The sequence below is a fragment of the Thalia democratica genome, chromosome 4, assembly GCF_965202585.1.
Source record: "Thalia democratica chromosome 4, ktThaDemo2.hap1.1, whole genome shotgun sequence".
Classification (NCBI taxonomy): Eukaryota; Metazoa; Chordata; class Thaliacea; order Salpida; family Salpidae; genus Thalia; species Thalia democratica.
In genome coordinates this window covers 31,265,798-31,285,139 of record NC_139168.1, presented here as the reverse complement: position 1 = coordinate 31,285,139, position 19,342 = coordinate 31,265,798, and the positions used below count along the sequence as shown (strand labels likewise).

The window sequence follows — 19,342 nt, the reverse complement described above, 5'->3', positions numbered from 1 at the left end:
CAAAGAAACGCTTTGGAGTTTTGACGCCAAGTTTAAACAAAACCCCCAAGATGACGAGCTTAGAGATGAACTCGAGATATCCTATCAGTCGTCGCACAACTGACGAAGAATTTAGTAACTCGTTCCAAAATGACGGCTCCGTACCCGCTACAGATTGGCGGTACTTCAAAAAATATCCATCTAAGGAAAATTTAAGTCAAGCAGAGAAAATGAAAACTGAGCCAACTGAACGCATGATTGGCAACTATGACAAAGAGGTCGGCAAGCTTTTGGAGAAGCTGGAAACAACTCAAGTCCTGATTAACTTCCACCGAAGGAGGGTCGATGAACTGCTCAACAGTCTGGGTGAATGCAGCGACACGGTCAAGAAAATACTCACGGATATCGAGAAATGTGAAGAGGAAAAACGCAAAGAATAGTTTCTTATGATGCTTTTCAACTTGTGCTAACGCGTATTTTGAGGATAGCGAACTATCTTGCTTTTGTTGAAAAATAAATTGTTTAACAATGGTGCTTTGTATGTATAAAATTCAACTTTAAGTATTGTGCAAATTGAAAACTTAGAAAAAAATAAACTTTAATAAGTGAAATTTTTTTTGAGTTTAGCTGGTTAGTACAAAGGAGCCTGCTAAGGTTAAACTAATAGTACACGACTTAATTATGCTAAATAAACTAAACAACAAAGTTTTAACTTTTTAAAATTTAAACTAAAAAGGAAAAATAGTTTTAAGTAAAACGAAATTTAAGAACTTTAGGAATTAAAGAACGTGTTGATTTTTTTTTACACATTAAAAAAAAAGTAATATAAAAATTATAATAAATATAAAAAATTGGTTAAAAAACTAATTAAGTTTAAACTCTACAAGGTTTTACATATTGAAAGTAAGCAATAAAATCCTTTGAAGTTTTTAGATCTCATAAAAATACGTAAGATTAACATTTTCTGTAGCTTAAAACAAACAAAATAGTATATGTACAACGTAATAAACAGACGTTTTTTTAATGTTCTACTTATATTTTTTTCTTAATAACTGTTTCTAGATTAATTAACTGTAAGGCAAATTTGTAACTTTATTTAAGTATGGGTAATAAAAAAACACTGAAATTATAAAATCGAATTAAATGTTAAGTTTTTTTTGTTTTAATTATAAAATATATATATAAAAAGTGATACCCAAAATTTTACTGTTTTAGACTGACAAGCCTCATTTTAGGCTGAAATTTTCCCAACCCCAAGTTGGTCGACGCACATTTGGGCTTACAACCAGATAAAACTATGTAGCCTATTGATAATACAGGTTTTCAGTACACTTTTTCTTCAACATAAATTAGACATATACTACCCTAAAAATATCTTAATAACTTAAGTTGTCTGAACTTGAGTTGCCATGTAACCGCTACATAAATACTAAACAACGTACTTTGCAGGGCAACAAAAACCAAAGGCTATAGAAATACATTTTTAAACTTATTTCCTATTTAAAGTAAACTTAACTGTATTTAAAATATATATTGTAAATTCAAAATTTTTTTACCGTTTGTGTTGACTAATCTTTGCCATTAATCAAGTTAATTAATTAAGTTAAGGTTACAAAGAACAAATGCTTATTTCCATAGATATTCACAATCTTCTCGAAAAACTAACTTTCCAAATCTCATAAATTTTCGAGCATTTGTACTAACAGATAATTATATTTTGCCAAATTGCCTTAACTTTAGCAAAAATGAGGCTATAAACAGGGTTTCCAAAAGTATTTTCAAGTTTTTTCCAGGTTTTGTAAAGTACAATTTTTTTCTATTTAAGTTGAAGTGTCTTAAAAATGTTGAAAAGTATACTGAAAGGCTTATTTAAACTTGTTTTATAATATATAACAATCTAAATGATACAAAAAACTCTGTTTTATATGATAGATTTTAATTTTAAAGCTCAATTTCATTTTTTACAGAAAAGTAATTAATTATTTCGGGTTGTTTAGTTATTTATGTTCAAAAATAGTTTTTTTTCAGTTTCTTAAATCGATTTTTTGCTTAAGTTGTCAAGTTCCAGGTTTATTGGCTTCCCTTTGTAAAATAAAATTCTTCAAAAGAATATAATTCACAGTTTAATAATTTACTTAAAAAATCTGATTTATAAATTATTTATACGACTCACAAAATTTAAGAATTTAAACCAACAAAACTGAAAATTTTTAAATATTGCCAAAAAAGTTGACCTAGCCTGACGCGTATGAACCTCAATACAGATTTACGGTTACAAGAAACATCAAACTACTAAAATACTAATGAGTAAACTCAAAGTTGTCGAAGATATAAGTTATAAATTTTGATATTATGATACAGTGCACCCAAAAGTACTCATACAACCACTGAAGAAGTTTAAATGAAATTTTAAAAAATGAATTTAAGACCCTTTGGGTGACTAAGGAGCTTTGAAATTTTGTTAACTGGATCTTTATAATTTCACTAAAATTTCAAAACTACAATGGAGATAACATAATGGCAATTTAACTAAAAGAGAACTATATACTTACCAAAGTGCATAAAGAAAATGCATACTGGAAAACTTAAATATCCTACTTTTTTTTAATCTTATTATTTCACTATATGTTGCCAATTTCTAATTTGATATATTTAAGGTTAAAATATATTTTTAATATACTTTCTACCCATAAAACTCTTTAAAATTATTTAAAGTTTCAGAATTATTTTAAAGTAAACGAAATAGCAAAAATGTTATAATTTGTCAAAAAATACAAAAACTGACTAATCAATGAACAATTCATTAAAGTTTAAAAGTTGTTTTTAATGCTCGTAAAAATGACACAGTGAATAAAATATTAAATCTAACTCTAAAGTTTATTATTATTATAACTAACAATTAAAGTAGCTAATTGGCTGATTTAACTAACATTTTTGAAGAAAAAACTGTAAAATATTAATCAAAATATATCATAAGTACATAGATTCTCAGAAGATTCTGTCAAAAGGTAATAATAATAAAAGCTAAAAAAAATCAAAACATTCTTATGTGAAGTTTTCGAATGCAAAAACTCAAAAAGTGAGCATGAAAAAAAAAGTAAAACATGCATAAAATAACGTAGAAACAGTCAATACAACCGGGGGCACGTTCAGTGAAAGTCGCGAAAAGGCCCTTGGTTTTGCGCAAGCAGCTACTATTGTATACCGCTTGAAACTCTTCTGTCGAATTTTTGAAGCACATCTTTGCAAGCAGCTAAAATTTAAAATCTTGCGCGACCTAACGGCACTTAGAAAGAATCGATTAGATTTGCAACCATACAAAAAACAAACGATCGAATATAAATCCAGCGAAAAATTAAACTCTTGCCATAAATATATATTAGTGTAAAGCTTAAATAAATGTACTACGGCGTAAACGGTAAAACAACTATAAACAAAAACTCGTCTCAAATCAGCTTTGCGCGTGATATTTTATTAACAAAGTAAAATAGCACCTAGACTTTTTTTGTTCAAACAGATCGATGATTTTAATCTTAAAACTAAAAAAATAAAAACTAGTAACAAATGCAGGCAACTATACGTACGCTAAAATTCAAAACAAAGCCAAATTCGTTCCGCCAGACTGAATCTTTCGCTTAAAATCACCACTCGTACATTTTTCGAAAAGTGGACTTCAGTCGTAGTCCCTTTTGTGCGACTTCTTTGACTTCTTCGACTTTTTGTTCTTTTTCTTCTTCTTTTTCGACTTCCTGTCATCGTCGGTTTTGTGTGAGGAGGCTCTCGATGACGACTGGGTATTGTATCAAAAAAAAATTGTATAACATTGAATCAGATATTTTCACTAAAGTCAAATAAAAAATATTTTAACTACAAGAGAAGGTAAGCTAATTTTGATCTTACTAAATGTAAAGAAATATTTAAACTCAGTTATAGTTTTAGAAAAAAAAAACAGCCGAATTTTAGTAAGACTTTAATTAATTTTGAGTGAAAACCCTAAAACATAGTGTAAACATTTAATTTATTTAAATGGTGTACAAATCAGAATTTTCTTTTAAGAACTATTTTTTATAAAAACTACCCAAAAAACTTATTATAAACAAAATATAATAAAAAACATGTAAAAATAAACAAACAACAAAACTCACTCTCTCAGGTTGGTGGTCGGGCGGCGGCTTGATGAAGGTCCTGCCGTTGCCAAGCGACGCACTGCGGTCCCTGGTGACGACCACGCACTTCCTGGCGTCCTCCCGCCGCTTCTTCGACGGGGTGCTGGGCGGAGGGGTGGGCGTACTCCGTCGCCGGCTCATCGTCCGCGAGCGCCCCCTTGCGGTGGCAACCGGGCTGACCGACATGGGGGAGGCGGAGCTGTCCGACGAGAAGCGGTTCTGTTGCGGGGGAAATCCCTGCTGCTGCTGTTGGGGCGGCGATCGGGGAAGTCCCTGGTGGAGGGCAGGCGGCGGAAATCCGGGAGTGGGGAGAAACTGCGTTGGGAAGGAGGGAGACGAGGTCGGAGGGCCCTGTTGCCATGACGATAATTAATACGTTTTCAATTATAAAAACCTAATTGTTATTAGTGATACGTTCAAGCAATGTTATTAATTTCTCATTTTACATAATTTAACACAAAAGCATTGATTATTAAAAAAGTGTTTTGCTTTTTGTATTACAAAACTCTAATAAAAAACTTAAGTTATAAAAAAAGTTATTTATTAGACCAAGTATTTTAGAGTTCTAATTTAAAACTGTTAAATAAAGTCTTTTGCACATCGCCTTAGCTTTGAAAACTCTTCAGCAATATTAAAAAGAAATGTAAAAAGCAAACTGATAAAAAAACTAGTATAAAGCACCACTGCAAACTAAAATAGTGTGAAAAGTTATAACAAAACACTGCATAAACATGGTTGCCACTGATCAAGCTGAGAAAAATTTCCTGACTTTTCCTGACTTTTTACCAAATTTTTTTTGACTTTTCTAAATCAAACTCTTAAATTAAACTTATTCTAAAATACATAATTTAACTTTTGAAACTATATAATGCTTTCAATCTAATTTTAATACAGGTTAAAAACAACAGTCATCAAACTATCAGTACATCACTTAAATCATCTGTGTATGATTGGTGTTTGGTATAAACAGCTCTATCAGCAAAATACTTCTATAATTACCTTATAAACACAGCTTGTCTGAAAAAAGACACAATTTTTTAGCATTTCCTAGCATAAATGTATCTAGATAAACAAACGTTCTGCTCCGGAGACTTTCAACGGCTTTTATAACAAATACTCTACATTCTTTATTAAAATTTAAGATCTTTTGTTCCTCAGCTAGGTCTTTTTTCCTCAAATTTGAAAGCAAATTGGATGCTGCACAACCAAGATCAAGGGCAGGTTTCAGGGAGGCTTGATCATTCAATTCAATCTTGAATAACTTGTGAAGGCTGAGGTTTGAAACTATTCCGTCTTTCATAAAGATAGACAGCAATTTGTTCACCAAGCACGAAATGTCCTCATGCATAAAGGCAACAATAGGCTGAGTACTCTGGTATAGTGTCAAAAAAGGTTGCATGAGAGATACTACATAACTAAAGAAATGCATCTTCACTAAGACAAGATAATCAGCCACTGCATCCCTTACGACTCGGTAACACCTGTTGTCAGGACATTTACTCTTTGGACCTAACTTCCAAACAAGAAAAAAAATTAATGTTTGGTCAAATTTCGATGGCACAATCAGCCACTAATACCTCTCTTATAACTTATTTTATCAATTTAAACAACTTTGAAAAAATTATAAAGAGGTAAGATACTAAACTAGGTGCTTAGTTATAAAGAACTCAATTGTTTACTTAAACAAAAAACACTTTGATTCTAAAATTATGCTAGATAAACTTTTGTGTATATATCAGTTTCACTATGGAAGTGTCTTTGCTACAGATCATCAATAAAAAGCTTACAAAATCTGCTTGTTCAAGTAGGGTACTTGTTCAATATGTTAATAGAAATTTTTTGCAGTTTTATAAAGGATATTCTACTAAATTACACCAGATGAAGGTATTGGAAATAAAATTAAATATTTTTGTAAATTTCTAGGAAAATTTTGGAATTTTTTTCTGACTTTAAAGGACTTTTAATTAATTTTTACCATTTGAAGGCTTTGGAAAACAAGGAATTTTGTAAATTTAAACTAACAAATCTGACTTTTTTTAAAATTTTATTAAAATTCCTGACTTTTCCTGACTTTTTTTCAAAACCCCCCATTTTTTCCTGACTTTTGTCATTTTTTTAAAATTTTTCCTGACTTTTCCTGATTTCCTGACTTTTCCTGACCGAGTGGCAACCCTGCATAAAACTCGTATTAAAATAAAGGTTTATAAATAAATTATTGAAACAAAACTCAGCTTCACTCAGAGTTGCCAAACGTTTTTGGAAATTTTTTTCAGGTTTTCAAAATTTCTTCCAGGTTTTTAAAATTACACGTTTTAACTTTTAGGGTCTATTTTTAGTTTAAAATTAAGTTTAAGGTAAAAAACTGTGTTAAATAGTATAACGACATTGAAAAAATACATTTAAGCTTCTTTAAATGTGTTTTATAATGAAAAATTTTGAGGATAACAAAAACATTTTATCTATACAATAGATTTTTCGTGTCAGTTCGAAACTTTACTACTTAGCACGTAAAAGCTGTTTAAAATTCCTTTTTTTTTTCAATTTCTCAAATTCCAAGTTTTTTCAGCCTAAATTGTCAAATTCCAGGTTTTTCCAGGATTCCAGGTTTTTTGGCAACCCTGGTCACTACAAAATGAAATGATGAATAAAAGTTATGTTATACGCTGTCTTGTTAAACTAATGATGATAAAGCTTAGAACATAAAGAAGCCATAAAATCTAACAATTGAGATGACAGCCGTTTTTGGTGAAGTTGGAAGTGCAGAAGTTCGCATAACAACGTGAGTTTTCTGCAAATTTAACAATAAGTTTTATCAATTAAAGTTACCTTTCTGAGTAACTAAACTATTCAAAATCAGTAAAAAACTTAATGGCAGCGAATTTATCATAAAGTCTACTAGGAACTGTTCAATGAAGTTGTATAAACTTTCGAATGTAGTAAAGTATGTTGCAAAACACAATCTGAGTTTAATGAAAAACACCAAATTAAAAAACTTGATATTTTATGTTTTCTACACTCGGCTAATTAACAAAAATATGTGTGAACAAGATTCAAATAGAGTTTTCATTGCAACTTAACTCCTTTATAGCTGGAAAAAAAGACAACCCAGAAGAGATCACCAGCAGACGAAGATGTGCAAATTTGGGTTTTTTTAACTCTATTTAAATCATAGTGAACAAGCACTCTGAAGGACAAAAATAGCATTGTTCGCCCTTTATGAAGCAGCGATTTGAAAAAAGAAGTGATTTAAAACACAGTTAAAACTGTCTGCCGTAAAAACACGATCCGCTATCATAATATCCTTGTTTCATTACAAGTTAGCAGCGAAGAAATTTTTAAAAGTCATTATCGTTGCAAACTGTTATAACTAAACAAAAAATAATTCGTAAATATTTATCAGCAAGCCGTCCAGTTGCTTCACAAATATATTAATAAAACTTGGTCAAATAAAGAAGGGAAGTGGAAAAATTAATATTAGTAGTATTTGTAGATATCATATTTGCTTGTTCTCACTCTTGCTTTTATTAAATTATTTTTATTAAATTTATCTACTCTGTTAGTCTTCATCAGTCGGGCAGTAAAAATGATTAATGACACCAGTGCTGATTATAATTTTTAAAGAAACATTTGCGAAAGTCTACACAGCCAAGCCTGGACTTTCGTGTGCCGCTTTAAAGTTAACATAAGGATGAATCATACTAATTCGATCATCAGACCACAAGCCTTCGGTAAACTGAGACTAGGGTTTTGTTCTTATTGAAACTCGTCAGTTAGCCTACAAACGGTTTTTAATGTTTTCCGATGAAGAAACCGTTTGCTAACTGATGAGTTTCAATAAGAACAAAACCCTAGTCTCAGTTAGTAAACGGTTTCTTCATCGGAAAACATTAAAAACCGTTTGTAGGCTAACTGACGAGTTTCAATAAGAACGAAACCCGGGTTTCAATCTACCGAAGGCTTGTGGTCTGATAATCGAATTGGTATTTCTATCGTTAAGGTATAACTTTTTTTTCAAAATTCAAACTTTGAAAATTGTACTGTTTAAAATTTTATTCCTCTATGCTATATTTTCATATAACTTTTTAATCGACTTGGTTTTAAAAGGAATCAATTGTTCAGAAAACAAAAATCTTTTTGAATTATATTACACTGTATTATATATATTACAGCATATCATTTATAACCTAATACTAAACTTCTAAAAAAAAATTCAATTTTAAAATAGTAAACGATAACAAATCAAGTTAAATTAAAGAGAGATTTTTTTTTTAATTAAGCAACTATTTCTTGTTTTATTTATTGCCTTTTGTAAAACTAATATTTTAAGTAAAGCTGTAAAAATAAACTTTTACTACACTTAAAATGACTGCATTCTATGAAGGTATACATATTTGTATACTCACAAAGAAAAACAGAAATTACAGTATCTACTGTTATTCAAGAAAGCTCATTATACAGAAATTCAACTGTTTTACAAACCTGAAAACTAACAACTCAAAGTCCAAAAGACTATCTAAGTGTAACATTAACACACTAAAAAACGTTACCCTTTAACACCTTTCAACTTCAAATCAAAAATTTAAATTACCGTATTACAGTATAACTTATTGCTTTAAATCTAAATTCTGTACGGATTAAATTAAACTGCCGCAAAAGCAAACCTAATATGGAAAAAACTTTATAATTAAAAAAAAAACTTACGGAGAACTGGTCCATAGGTTCAAAGGGGGCCGCGGGTCGCTGCGTTGCCGTTGACAACTGCACAGGGATGGGCTGGCCGTTGGGGACTATGGGGGGAGGAAAGTTGTACCTGGGTATTCCTATTGACCCGCTGATCCCGCCCCTGACCGTCATCAGAAACGGCGGGCCCGTTGCCTGGGTAACCACGGTCGGAATGGGGGACTCACCCCCGTTGGCACCAAGGATAGGGATCTGCTGGCCGACGACCGGCACCTGCATCGGCTTGAACTTTTGCTTCAGCTTCGGCGGGGACTTGTCCCCTAAGGCGGGGAATTCCGAGTAGTACAACTTTTCCTGCGCCAGCTCCTTCTCCTCTTGCGCGCCCTCCAAGTCGGGAACTTCTTCTCCGGGAGGAGGCGGGTGCTTCTCGCCGGGCTTGGGCGGGTTGAGGTCGTGCAGCTTGAGCTTGTTGCCGTTGACGACCCTGCCGCGGCCCCTGTTTTTCGGCATGTAGCTGTCCTGCGGCGCCGGGGATTTTCTTTTCAGCCCCGCGGGGTTGTCGTGATTACCGCCGCCCGAGTGGGGAGGCTGATTTCCGCGGGGCCCGTCTCTGTGCGGCGGGCCCCTGTTGTGGTTGTTGGGGTGGGGAAAGCGGTTGTTGTGGTGGGGGCCCCGGCCGTGAAAGGGGTGCTTGTTGCGATGGTTACCGAAGCTGTCGCCCCCGCCGTTCGTGTTGCGGAAGTTGTTGTTGCGGTGACGGGGTCGGGGAAAGTTGTTGGGGGGCATCTGGTGGTGGTTGTTGGGCCGCATTCCGTTCATTTGACCCTGAAAAACAAAACAGTTACAACTGATGTGCATCGCAACACTTTAAATCTGTCAAGCAATGACTTTCAACGCAAGTTAATATTTAAAACGTCAGCTTGTTACTCTTAAAATTCGAAAATGCAAATAAATTTTCTTTCTATGTAAAAACTATATGTCGATCGACTCATACCATCATTGGATTAAACACTGGCCTCGGGTTGAAGTTGGGATTTCTGCAGCAAAAAGGACACGTGCACCCGTTCTGCTCAGCAAGATTACAAAAGAAATATATTAAGTTTTTTGTGGTAAATTGAAAAGTAAAAAAAAAACATTCAGATAAAACATTTAAAATATCAGTTGTAATTACGAAAACTCTATGTTTTACCCATTGATTTTGCTTATTTTCATTGAATTCAAAATTCTAACTAATTCTAGAAGACTGTTGGAAAAAAAACTAAAAAGTTAAAGCATATAAATTATAATTGATACTAACGCGAGGCGATCCAGGCTTTATTCCGGATTCTTCAGGCGTGAGGTACTTCAACGCTATCACGTTCTGACACTCGAAAGACAGAGTGAGCTGCAAGTTGATTAATTTGTTAAAAACTGACGGACGCGCTCAAATTTATACTAATGCTCGAGAATATCGCAGAAACACCTGCATTGATAAACAATGAGGCACGACAGGATAATCTACTTTAAAAAAACTACCTGAACGAACCTAAACGGAGTCTTAGTTAACAATTCAAGGGTAAAAACTCAAAGGTGAAACTAGAAAGTTTGGCAACAAGCTGGCGTGCTTGAAACTTATCAGCAGATTGTTTTTATTTACAATTATTTTGAAGATGAGAATATTTTAATTTTGACCTTTTAAAAGTTTTAAGATGCAGGGTGTTGTTTCCGTAAACTGGCATAAATAAAATATACAAACAAAAACTTTAAGTCAACAAAATTTCCGTATAGATAATATGGTTTATTAAAATTAGTAGCGCACTTATAATTAATTATTTTGAAAAAAATACGTTTCAACTACCTTTATTTATGAATAAGACTAATTTTATTTTTCTTTAGATAAACTATTATGTACTAGTTTATATAAAACTTTAAGAAGCATAGAAGTCTTAATAAAATACAAAGTTGAGATAAAAAAGCTTTGACAGTATATCTTGTTTTAAACTTAAATTTTAAAATGTTGTACTTTTTCACAGTTCCCAAATTTAATAATTGTTTAATTTTAAAGCTTCGAAAAAGAATAGATTTACCAAAAAAAAAACATTTAAGTAAATTGTACTTACAAACTTTAATTAAACTTTTTAACTTTTGTGAACAATAAAAATATCTAAAGAAAATAAAAACATATCAAACTTCCATGTCTTTGGTGTAAGCGTTAAGTTTGCTTCTTGCCCAGTTAATGATGCTGTTTCTCCAAGACTGTAATGTACGCTAATGTAATAATACATGGATTTCTTGTTAATTTTGGATTGTAAATGAAAAAAATACAAAACTTACTTAAATTTTTTTTAATACAAAAAGAGTCTCTTTAAAAAACTACTATTTATAAAAATTTTATCTAAAAAAAGTGCATTTTAAGTTCAATCTGGAAATATTTCAAAAACCAAACTCCCTTATCAACTTATTATAAAAACTAAATTTAATAAAATCTACAAAAAATACTGTGTTTTGAAAATTAGAAACTTGAGTTTAAAACTGACAAAGTGTTAAAACCCATTTGAAAACTTTATTTTTTACATAAAGTTACTAAAACATATTTTATGCTTATGGCTATCAAAAAGATACTTTTCTAATTTCTATGTCACATAGCAATTGTGCGAACTAACAGTTGTAGTAGGTATTTGCATCGGATGAAGAACTATATTTTCAACATATTGCATTCCAACGAACCAATGCTTCCTGAAAATTGTTTTCCTGCGAAGCATACGATAACTTTAAATATCTTTCAATATAAAAATAACAAAATAGCTGAAAAAACAATTGAAGGAATGACCATAAAAACTAGCTCTTATACGTTTAGGAAATACGTTTGTGTTGTTTTAAATTGTGAATTGTTTAAAAATTAATACTTATGACCAACTTTACATCATTAAACTTGAGTTGATTTTTTTTAAAAGCTTGAAATTTTTTGTAGGTAACAAACAACATTTCTAGCAGACCGGGTCCACAAACCAGGACGCGGTTCGATCCGGATCTTTTCACCAATTGAGATTAAAAAAACTGGAGCAAAAAAAACAAAGGTCCCCTGATCCGGTAGATTATTAAAACGTTGCAGTACTTATCAAGAAAACTGTTGAAACAAACTCTGGGGTGAAATATGGTTTGTTGAAGGTCTTGGTGTGGAGGTGCGCCTTCGTCACGTACGGGCTGTCCGCCGCCAGACTGTGAGTGAGCTTGTGCATCCTCGACTCCACGATTCCGGTCCTGTGCAAATTTCAATTACGCGTTAATACAGTTGTTTGCCTCAACTAAAAAAATTACTCGAATGTAAATAGCTTATTTAAACAGAGGTGTGCAAATTAAATATTTTATTCACGACCGGTTTCTTAAAGACCTCTTGAAGAGATCGCAATCTTTTGCCACCGAAACCGGTTGTGAATAAAATATTTAATTTGCACACCTCTATTCAATTACATCTTTAAAAATAGATTTTAAAACTCAAGCCCTGACCACACAACATTATCTTTCGTGTTAGATAAAGTTTGGATAAAAGTTTGGTAAGATAACAATTAATAATAATAATTAAACGTACGCAAGCATAAATTGATAACAACTATTTTTAATACTTAATCTAAAGATTTTTTACCTGAAAAACTTACCTAAAATTTGAGTTTTTAAAAATACAAAACTGTCTTTCATATCGTACATAATCGTAAATGCAAAAGTCAATTGTTTAATTGTATTTATCAAAATGTAACACATCACTAATCACAACAAATTCTCAGGCTTTAAACGTATCAACAAAACATCAGCAATGTACTCACCACGTTCGGAAGTTGTCTTTTGTTTCGGCGGAAGCGGTGACCACGAAAAACTTGTGGAACTGCTGAAAGAAGGGGTACGGTTTGAACAGCTCCTGCCAGCTCAAGCTTCCCTCCTTGATTCGGGACGTCACCTCCAAGCCTCTTTGCAGCTCCTGCAACGAGAACCAGTTAGCAGGAGTTTCAAGAACCGGATGGTTTTTGAAAGTTTAAATTAACAAATACTTAATCTGTAAGTTTGTGTAAGTTAAAATAATACAGTTTTGAAGGATAAAACAAATTATAACAAAAACACTTTTCAAAAAAAAACATAGTGTTTTATTTTCTCAAGTTTTTTATTAGTTTACTTGGAAAAATTAATATTAGGGTAATATGAGCATTTTCAAGTATTCAATAACATAAATAAAAGTGAAATCGAGCTAATAATAAAGCAAATATAAAATTTTTGCAACATAAAGAAAAAATATGAAAATACTTCACATATCCGTATGTATATTGGTTATCTGTTTAATTCAAACTTTATTTTTGTTAGTTTATACAAATTATTCAAAAATTTAAAAGCAAGTGAAAAAAATCATCAGTAATTTGAAGTTTTGTAACTAAACATAAACGTGTGCACAGAATTAGTGCACACGTTTAATTTTCTAAAAACCTTAAACAAAACAACCAAATGTTTACTTCACGCATTCCAAATCATCGTTTTTTTTTTTAAAATGCTCAACCGAAACCTATAATATTTTTTCTCAAGAAAAAACGCGACGAGCCCGCCGAAAACCCTCTAAAAAATTTTTTCGCCAGACCTGCTTGATGGTGGCGAAAGTGGACTGGTTGACGTTCACCGTGGAGTTCTGGTGGGGGTAGCACGGGGTGAGGATGGGCATCAGGTGCTTAGAGTCGTAGTGCTTCGACTTGTCCCACACGGCGTGCTTGGTGGGCGCGATGGGCAGGGGAGTGGCCTTGTTCAGCTTCACCGGCGTCGGCCACGGCCTGTCGGTTACAAAAAATCATTGGGTTTGTTTTGAATGAAATTTTTTTGTTTTACGAAGTTCGAGCCGCTCGTGAAACTGTCAGCACGAGTTTCTCAAACTCACACCTTCCGAATGACAAAAAAAAGTTGAAAAAATTATGCATGACGTTTAAAGACGTTTTTTGAAGTCCTCCGAGCTAAAAGTTTCCACGCAGCTCGTAAAATTGTTTAAGACAGTAATGAGCGATTTTTGTTTTTATAAATCATTGAACAAGTCATGTTATCTTTGAATGCAAAAGATATGTTTAAAGTCAAACTTTTTAAAAACATAAAATATTTTTTTTAACTCTACTATTCCTATAACTTTAAAGCAAAGATAACGTAAAATTTACAATTTACAATAACAATTTCAAAGATTTATTTTACTTTTAAATTAAAAACAAATCAAAAAAAAAAAAAAAATTTTTAGAAAAATGTCAAAACAAAACAACTTTTTTTAATAAAATTACTTTTACGCATCATTAAAAGACGCCGTAAATATTCAGAACTGAAAATTTTACAACAAAACCACTGACCAGTTTGAAAATTTTCGGAAGAACTTTGCAATTATGTCTGGGGCGCTCACATTTTCGTCGTCTTCCGTAGCTTTCGCCACCAGTATGGCGCACTGGAAACCTCCCAAGTATCCGTACACATTGCTGTACACTCCCCTGTCTGTTGACAATTGCTTGTAAAAATTCAAATTTTAATTTGATTTTAGGGGAATGTGCTAGAAACAAAGTTTTTCTTGTTTACTAGATCCAACTACTTTAAAATTATTATTTAAAATAAATCCTTTGATTTCATCTACAATACTTCAACAAAAAAAAAACAATATCCAGGCTATTATTTAGAAACAAATTAATATTCACTCAGGTGTAGATGTAAAGAATAAAGATAATTTATAACAAATATTAAAACAATAACAGTCGAAGCAAAAGCACTTGAGTTTTATACAAAAGTTAACCTTGCTCGATATAAACTGTTGCTAAAGATAAAACACTGAACATACTTCAAACTAACATAATAAACTATGCCAAAAATTTGTAAAACACTTTTTAGTACGACTTCACACATTTACGAAGCGCTAGCTTCAACCACACACAGACAAACACTCACTCTTGGCCCACACTTTGACGGCCCGCAGCGCCAGCTGGAAGCTCCCAAAGTTGCCTCCCACCGTCTCCTTGATCACGTCGGCGTTGAGCGTCCCGTTCAGGCTCCTGGCGCACGTGTTCTCCATCTCGTCCTTGTCCTCGTCCGTTATCTGCCGCAAGTCCGCGGGTATGCGGTTCCTGCTGAAGCTGGCGAAGCTCAGGTCGACCTGCGCGGAGGTTTGGAGTTGTTATGTGACGAGCGTTATGTTAAAAACAGAAAACATGTTGAGAATTTTTTCATTGGCTACTGTCACAGTTGTGTATGCAGTTTCTGTTGCGTTTACTTCTTTTAATTAAAAAAAAAAATAGTAGTTCTGACCGCCGTTTTGACGTATAAATGCGTCAGTTGTCAAAAGTTTGCTTTGATAACTGTTGATTTTGTGCTTCGAAACGGTTGTAAGCAATATTAAAAAAATGGTTGTTTTTAATACATAATAAGTAACACTTTACATAGATACGTAGAAAAACGAATGGAAATGTTTACTTTAGAAAAATATAGAACATTTTACATTATAATATAGAGGTAAATTTTTTTCAATAGTTTTATTTTTTACATAAAAAGCTACCAGCTGTTATTTACCGTTTTTTATTTCAATAAAGCTGTTGAGATAACTGCGATCAAAGTTCGAGACTTTAATAGGTTCCTAATGGAAGGCGCAAACTAGAAGCTTAAAATAGAGCATTTTACAAAAAACTTGTCTCCCTACAGTTTTTAATAATCGTAAAGTTGTTTTAAAGATCTCTCTTACCAATCTTTAGTAATTATAAAAAACTATTTTTTTATAAAAATTAACAACAAAAACACTTTTTATTAAATCCGCTTACTACAAATTGTTTATATACTAAATAATAAATTGCTTCAAAAATTTAGGAGAATTATATTTTTTTAATTCAAAGAGAACCAGTTGTGAAAAAATTATATTTCAAAAATTTGTTCTGAAATTTTTTAATCTTAAAGTAGTTATATCTCAATAATTAATTGTTTTTTATTCTATAAAATATATTTTATAGTATTTATACTTTAAGCTTTCAAATAAATGCCAGAGGTTGAGTTATATTGAGATTTAAATACTTGTTAAAGTTTAGCATAAAATAAAAAATCGATTAAACTACTTGATCTTAAAAAAACTGAATAAAATGTATTTAAATTATAGAAAATTATTTAATGTTTATGCTAAATGTGTATTAGATACGTTTTAAAATTAATATAGAAACTTATTAGAGAATGATATATATAAATATATATACAGCTGTACCAAGCAAAAGTTTATTTTGTGTATGTTATTTCTATAAATATATATATATATGTATATTTTAAGTCGCTAGAACCTTAGTTCCGAAATAAAAAATAAAAATATTTTTTTAAATTAAATAACTAGTTTAAACAAAACAGTATAAAGATTACTTGTATTTTCATTAAAAAAATAAAAACAAAATTACCTCAACTTTTTCAAACTTCAGCTTGATGATCGGACAAAATGCTGAGCGTATCGGCTGTTAAATGTTTTGTTGGTTATATAAACTGAATAAAAACATTAAAACAACAGCACTAAATTATAATTTTTGTAATAAAAGGAAATGGCACTAAGTTTACTGAGATAAGAAAACAAATTTCATTTTTTACTTTTAAGCATATATGAAACGAAAAATTAGTATTAGTTAAAGTTAAGCATTGCTTTATAAAAATATATCCAAACAGTTTTGAACTATCAACAATAAAACTGTTTAAATTAAAACAAAAGTAAACACAATTAATTGTAATTTAAACATATATCAATTTAAAGAAACCAGTTAAAACTTTTTTTTCTTCATTTATTTTATTTTACGTAGACAAAAATAAACTTTAAGGTAAAAAAAATTTTTAAGATAATAAATTTTGAAATGTAAAGCTATGTATAATAATAATACTATTAACAGTTTTTAACTCGGATCTATAAAATAATAAAAACAATTACAGTTTTATTTTTCTAAGAAAATAAACACAATAAAAATATTAGTTTTTGTAGTGTTTTTAATCTAAATATGTCTAAACTAAAAGATAAAACCAAAAGTGTACTCATCATTTCACATATTAATACAAACACTAAAAAACACATCAATAATTAGTAAAAATAAACTTTAATAAAATTTTTTTTAACCGGTAGTTTACTATATCAACATATTAATTTTTTTTTAAACAAAAAAGTTTTGTATGCAATAGCAAATACACATTTACACTTACAAACACATTTACAACTTAAAAACTTGCATAAAATATTTAATAACAAGTTTGCAGAATTAAAATATATATATATAATAATTAACTTTGTTATGTTAAACAAAATGTTTTTTATAATGATTTTAGTTTAAATGCAAATATACATTACTACAAAATTAAATTTTCCATTTGAACAAAATAAAGCTTTTAAATTACAAAAATTAATAAATTCAGATTTATATCAAAATAGAAAACTTTTGTTTTTTTTTCAGTATATTATAATTTTATTTTACCACAGACAATATTGCTTTTTTAAATACAATACATTTTATTTAGAAAAAGTGTAACACTATTTTCTCTCGGCTAGTACACATAGAATACTGACCTATATATACAACACAAAGAATACTGTTTCAAACTTTTAAAAAAGTAAACAGTTGATTTAGTCATTGGTCATATTTAAGTACTTATAGAAAATTTAAGAGTCAAATTAAAGTGTCAAAACTCACTAAATAATCCGTCACTGTTGGATTGACTTTTAACTGCTCTCCAAGCTTGTTAAAGAAGTCATTACGTGTTACAAATTGTGGAGCTACAACTACCAAATCCATGTCGCTGCCCTTACCACAGACATTTAAGCGGTAAGAACCGGATGACAGCAGATAACTTGTTTCCAAGTCTTCTTCGTGTTGTGTTTGTTCCTTAAAAATATTTAATATAACTTGTTTATTTAAAGTTCAAATTCATAATTCACTGTGGGTATTCATAATCTACAAGTTCGGCGTATTCAACTTATAAAAAACTCTAAGAAGAAGTTTTATGTAAATTTGTACATTTTAACTGTAAATATATAGAAGCTATGTGAACAATAATATTATATTATGACTATATGCACAATTACATGTAGTACTTATAAAATATTTTAAAGAAAAACTAATTTGTACAAGGTCAAGAAAAAAAGTGTTGAAATAAAAAAGGAAAAAGAATACATTTTTTATAAAACAAAATTATAATACACATTTACAAAACATCTTTATATATCTTTTTCACCAGGATTTACAAAGTGATCAAGTGGTTCCTTAGAGGTCCATGAAAAATACTCAGCAGGCCATGAGCAGCGGGGGAGGGGGGTATGAGCTGTTGGCAAAAAAAATCTTAGGTGCTTTTATGGTAGTTTTTTGAGTAATCTTGATGGAAAGGGGCCATAGCTTTTTTAATTTCTTTAAAGGGGGTAATTTAAAAAAAAGATTGGGAAACCCTAATCTACACCTTGAAGTATTTTTATTTTTTGAAATTTTCTTCATAGAACTTAATTTATTACATAGGCACAGACATACATATAAGTTATTTTATTAGGTACTTTGAAAATTATTTTTATTACATTACTACAATTTTTCATCTGTATCTTTTATCAAATTACTTTAAATGACCAAAACTGCAACATTTATTCCACGTTGGCTGCAGTTTTAAGGTTGCTTCTGATTGCTTAATATCCTGCTTAATTTATTTAAAGTTTTAAGAAATAAAACTTTTTTTTTGGTTTATTTTTTATATATTTGGGTAAGTTGGGTTAGGGATAAGGGTATAGATGTTCTTAATATTCTGCTATATTACCACTTCAACTCATTTGCTTTAGTTATCACTTTAACTTCAACATACCACTAGTTGTTATGAATGAAAATATTTTTAAAACTTTACAAATGCAGCCAACACATAAATTCCTAATTCAGATCATTTTTTGTGTTTTTACTTGCAAAAACAAGTTATATAGCAAAACTAATAAAATTAGTTAATTGTAAGACTAAGTATTAAATAAATATCAAATGAAGTAAAAATCATTATCAAAGATAAAAAAAATTACTTTTAATTCCAACGTTCTTTTGACAAACTCATTAACAATTTTTTCCATTTCTTGAAATATAGATTTATTAATGTCAATCTGCTCTTGTGTTTCATACCCGCCATTGGACTTTACTATTAACTCTATATCCTGGACAGACTTGTTTATCAGGTTTTCTTGGTTCATTATTGCAGTAAAAGTAGGTTTAAAATATTATTCATTTGAATTTAGTATTCTGCATAAAAATTATTTCAACTCAAACTGTTGTACTAACTAAAATATTCAATATTTAGTTTTAAGTAAATTTGTATAAACTTATACTTTTAAACAAATAAAATAAATATACTTTATAAATTTTTTCAATGTTAAATATTTTTATAAAAATTACAATAAAGGCAACTGTTTAGAGATACATAATAACTAGAAGTTTTAAGTTATACTTTTAAGCACTTTTAAGTAATTTTACATATTTAACTTAACAAGTTAAATCTAAATGTTATTTTTAAACTTGAAATTTTTA

At 30.6% G+C, this 19,342-nt stretch overlaps 1 protein-coding gene across 2 annotated transcripts; it reads right to left on the bottom strand.

Annotated features, from left to right (window-relative positions):
• Positions 1-2,788: 2,788 nt before the first annotated feature.
• Positions 2,789-19,053, bottom strand: LOC145834149 (uncharacterized). 2 transcript variants are annotated; one of them, XM_082941507.1, is made up of 15 exons: positions 18,844-19,053; positions 17,492-17,683; positions 16,226-16,279; positions 14,748-14,952; positions 14,165-14,303; positions 13,423-13,609; positions 12,626-12,777; positions 11,946-12,065; positions 11,468-11,555; positions 10,995-11,060; positions 10,123-10,209; positions 8,847-9,650; positions 6,868-6,933; positions 4,125-4,496; positions 2,789-3,769 (listed from the first exon to the last, which is right to left on the bottom strand). In XM_082941507.1, the coding sequence occupies exons 1-15, from the start codon at positions 19,006-19,008 to the stop codon at positions 3,653-3,655; spliced, it is 2,814 nt and encodes a 937-aa protein (XP_082797633.1). In that variant the 5' UTR covers positions 19,009-19,053; the 3' UTR covers positions 2,789-3,652. The 2 variants fall into 2 exon arrangements, with proteins under 2 accessions (XP_082797633.1, XP_082797634.1); XM_082941508.1 differs by lacking the exon at positions 6,868-6,933.
• Between the last annotated feature and the right edge of the window lie 289 nt (positions 19,054-19,342).

What these genes read in the sequence shown, in the direction of transcription:
- LOC145834149 (XM_082941507.1), bottom strand. Translation starts at nt 19,008, where the DNA reads ATGAACCAAGAAAACCTGATAAACAAGTCTGTCCAGGATATAGAGTTA. An exon ending in TGAAGTTTGAAAAAGTTGAG is followed by an intron (nt 14,953 to 16,225) that starts GTAATTTTGTTT and finishes ACCTCCGCGCAG; the next exon opens with GTCGACCTGAGCTTCGCCAG. An exon ending in CTTTCGCCACCATCAAGCAG is followed by an intron (nt 12,778 to 13,422) that starts GTCTGGCGAAAA and finishes TTCTCGTTGCAG; the next exon opens with GAGCTGCAAAGAGGCTTGGA.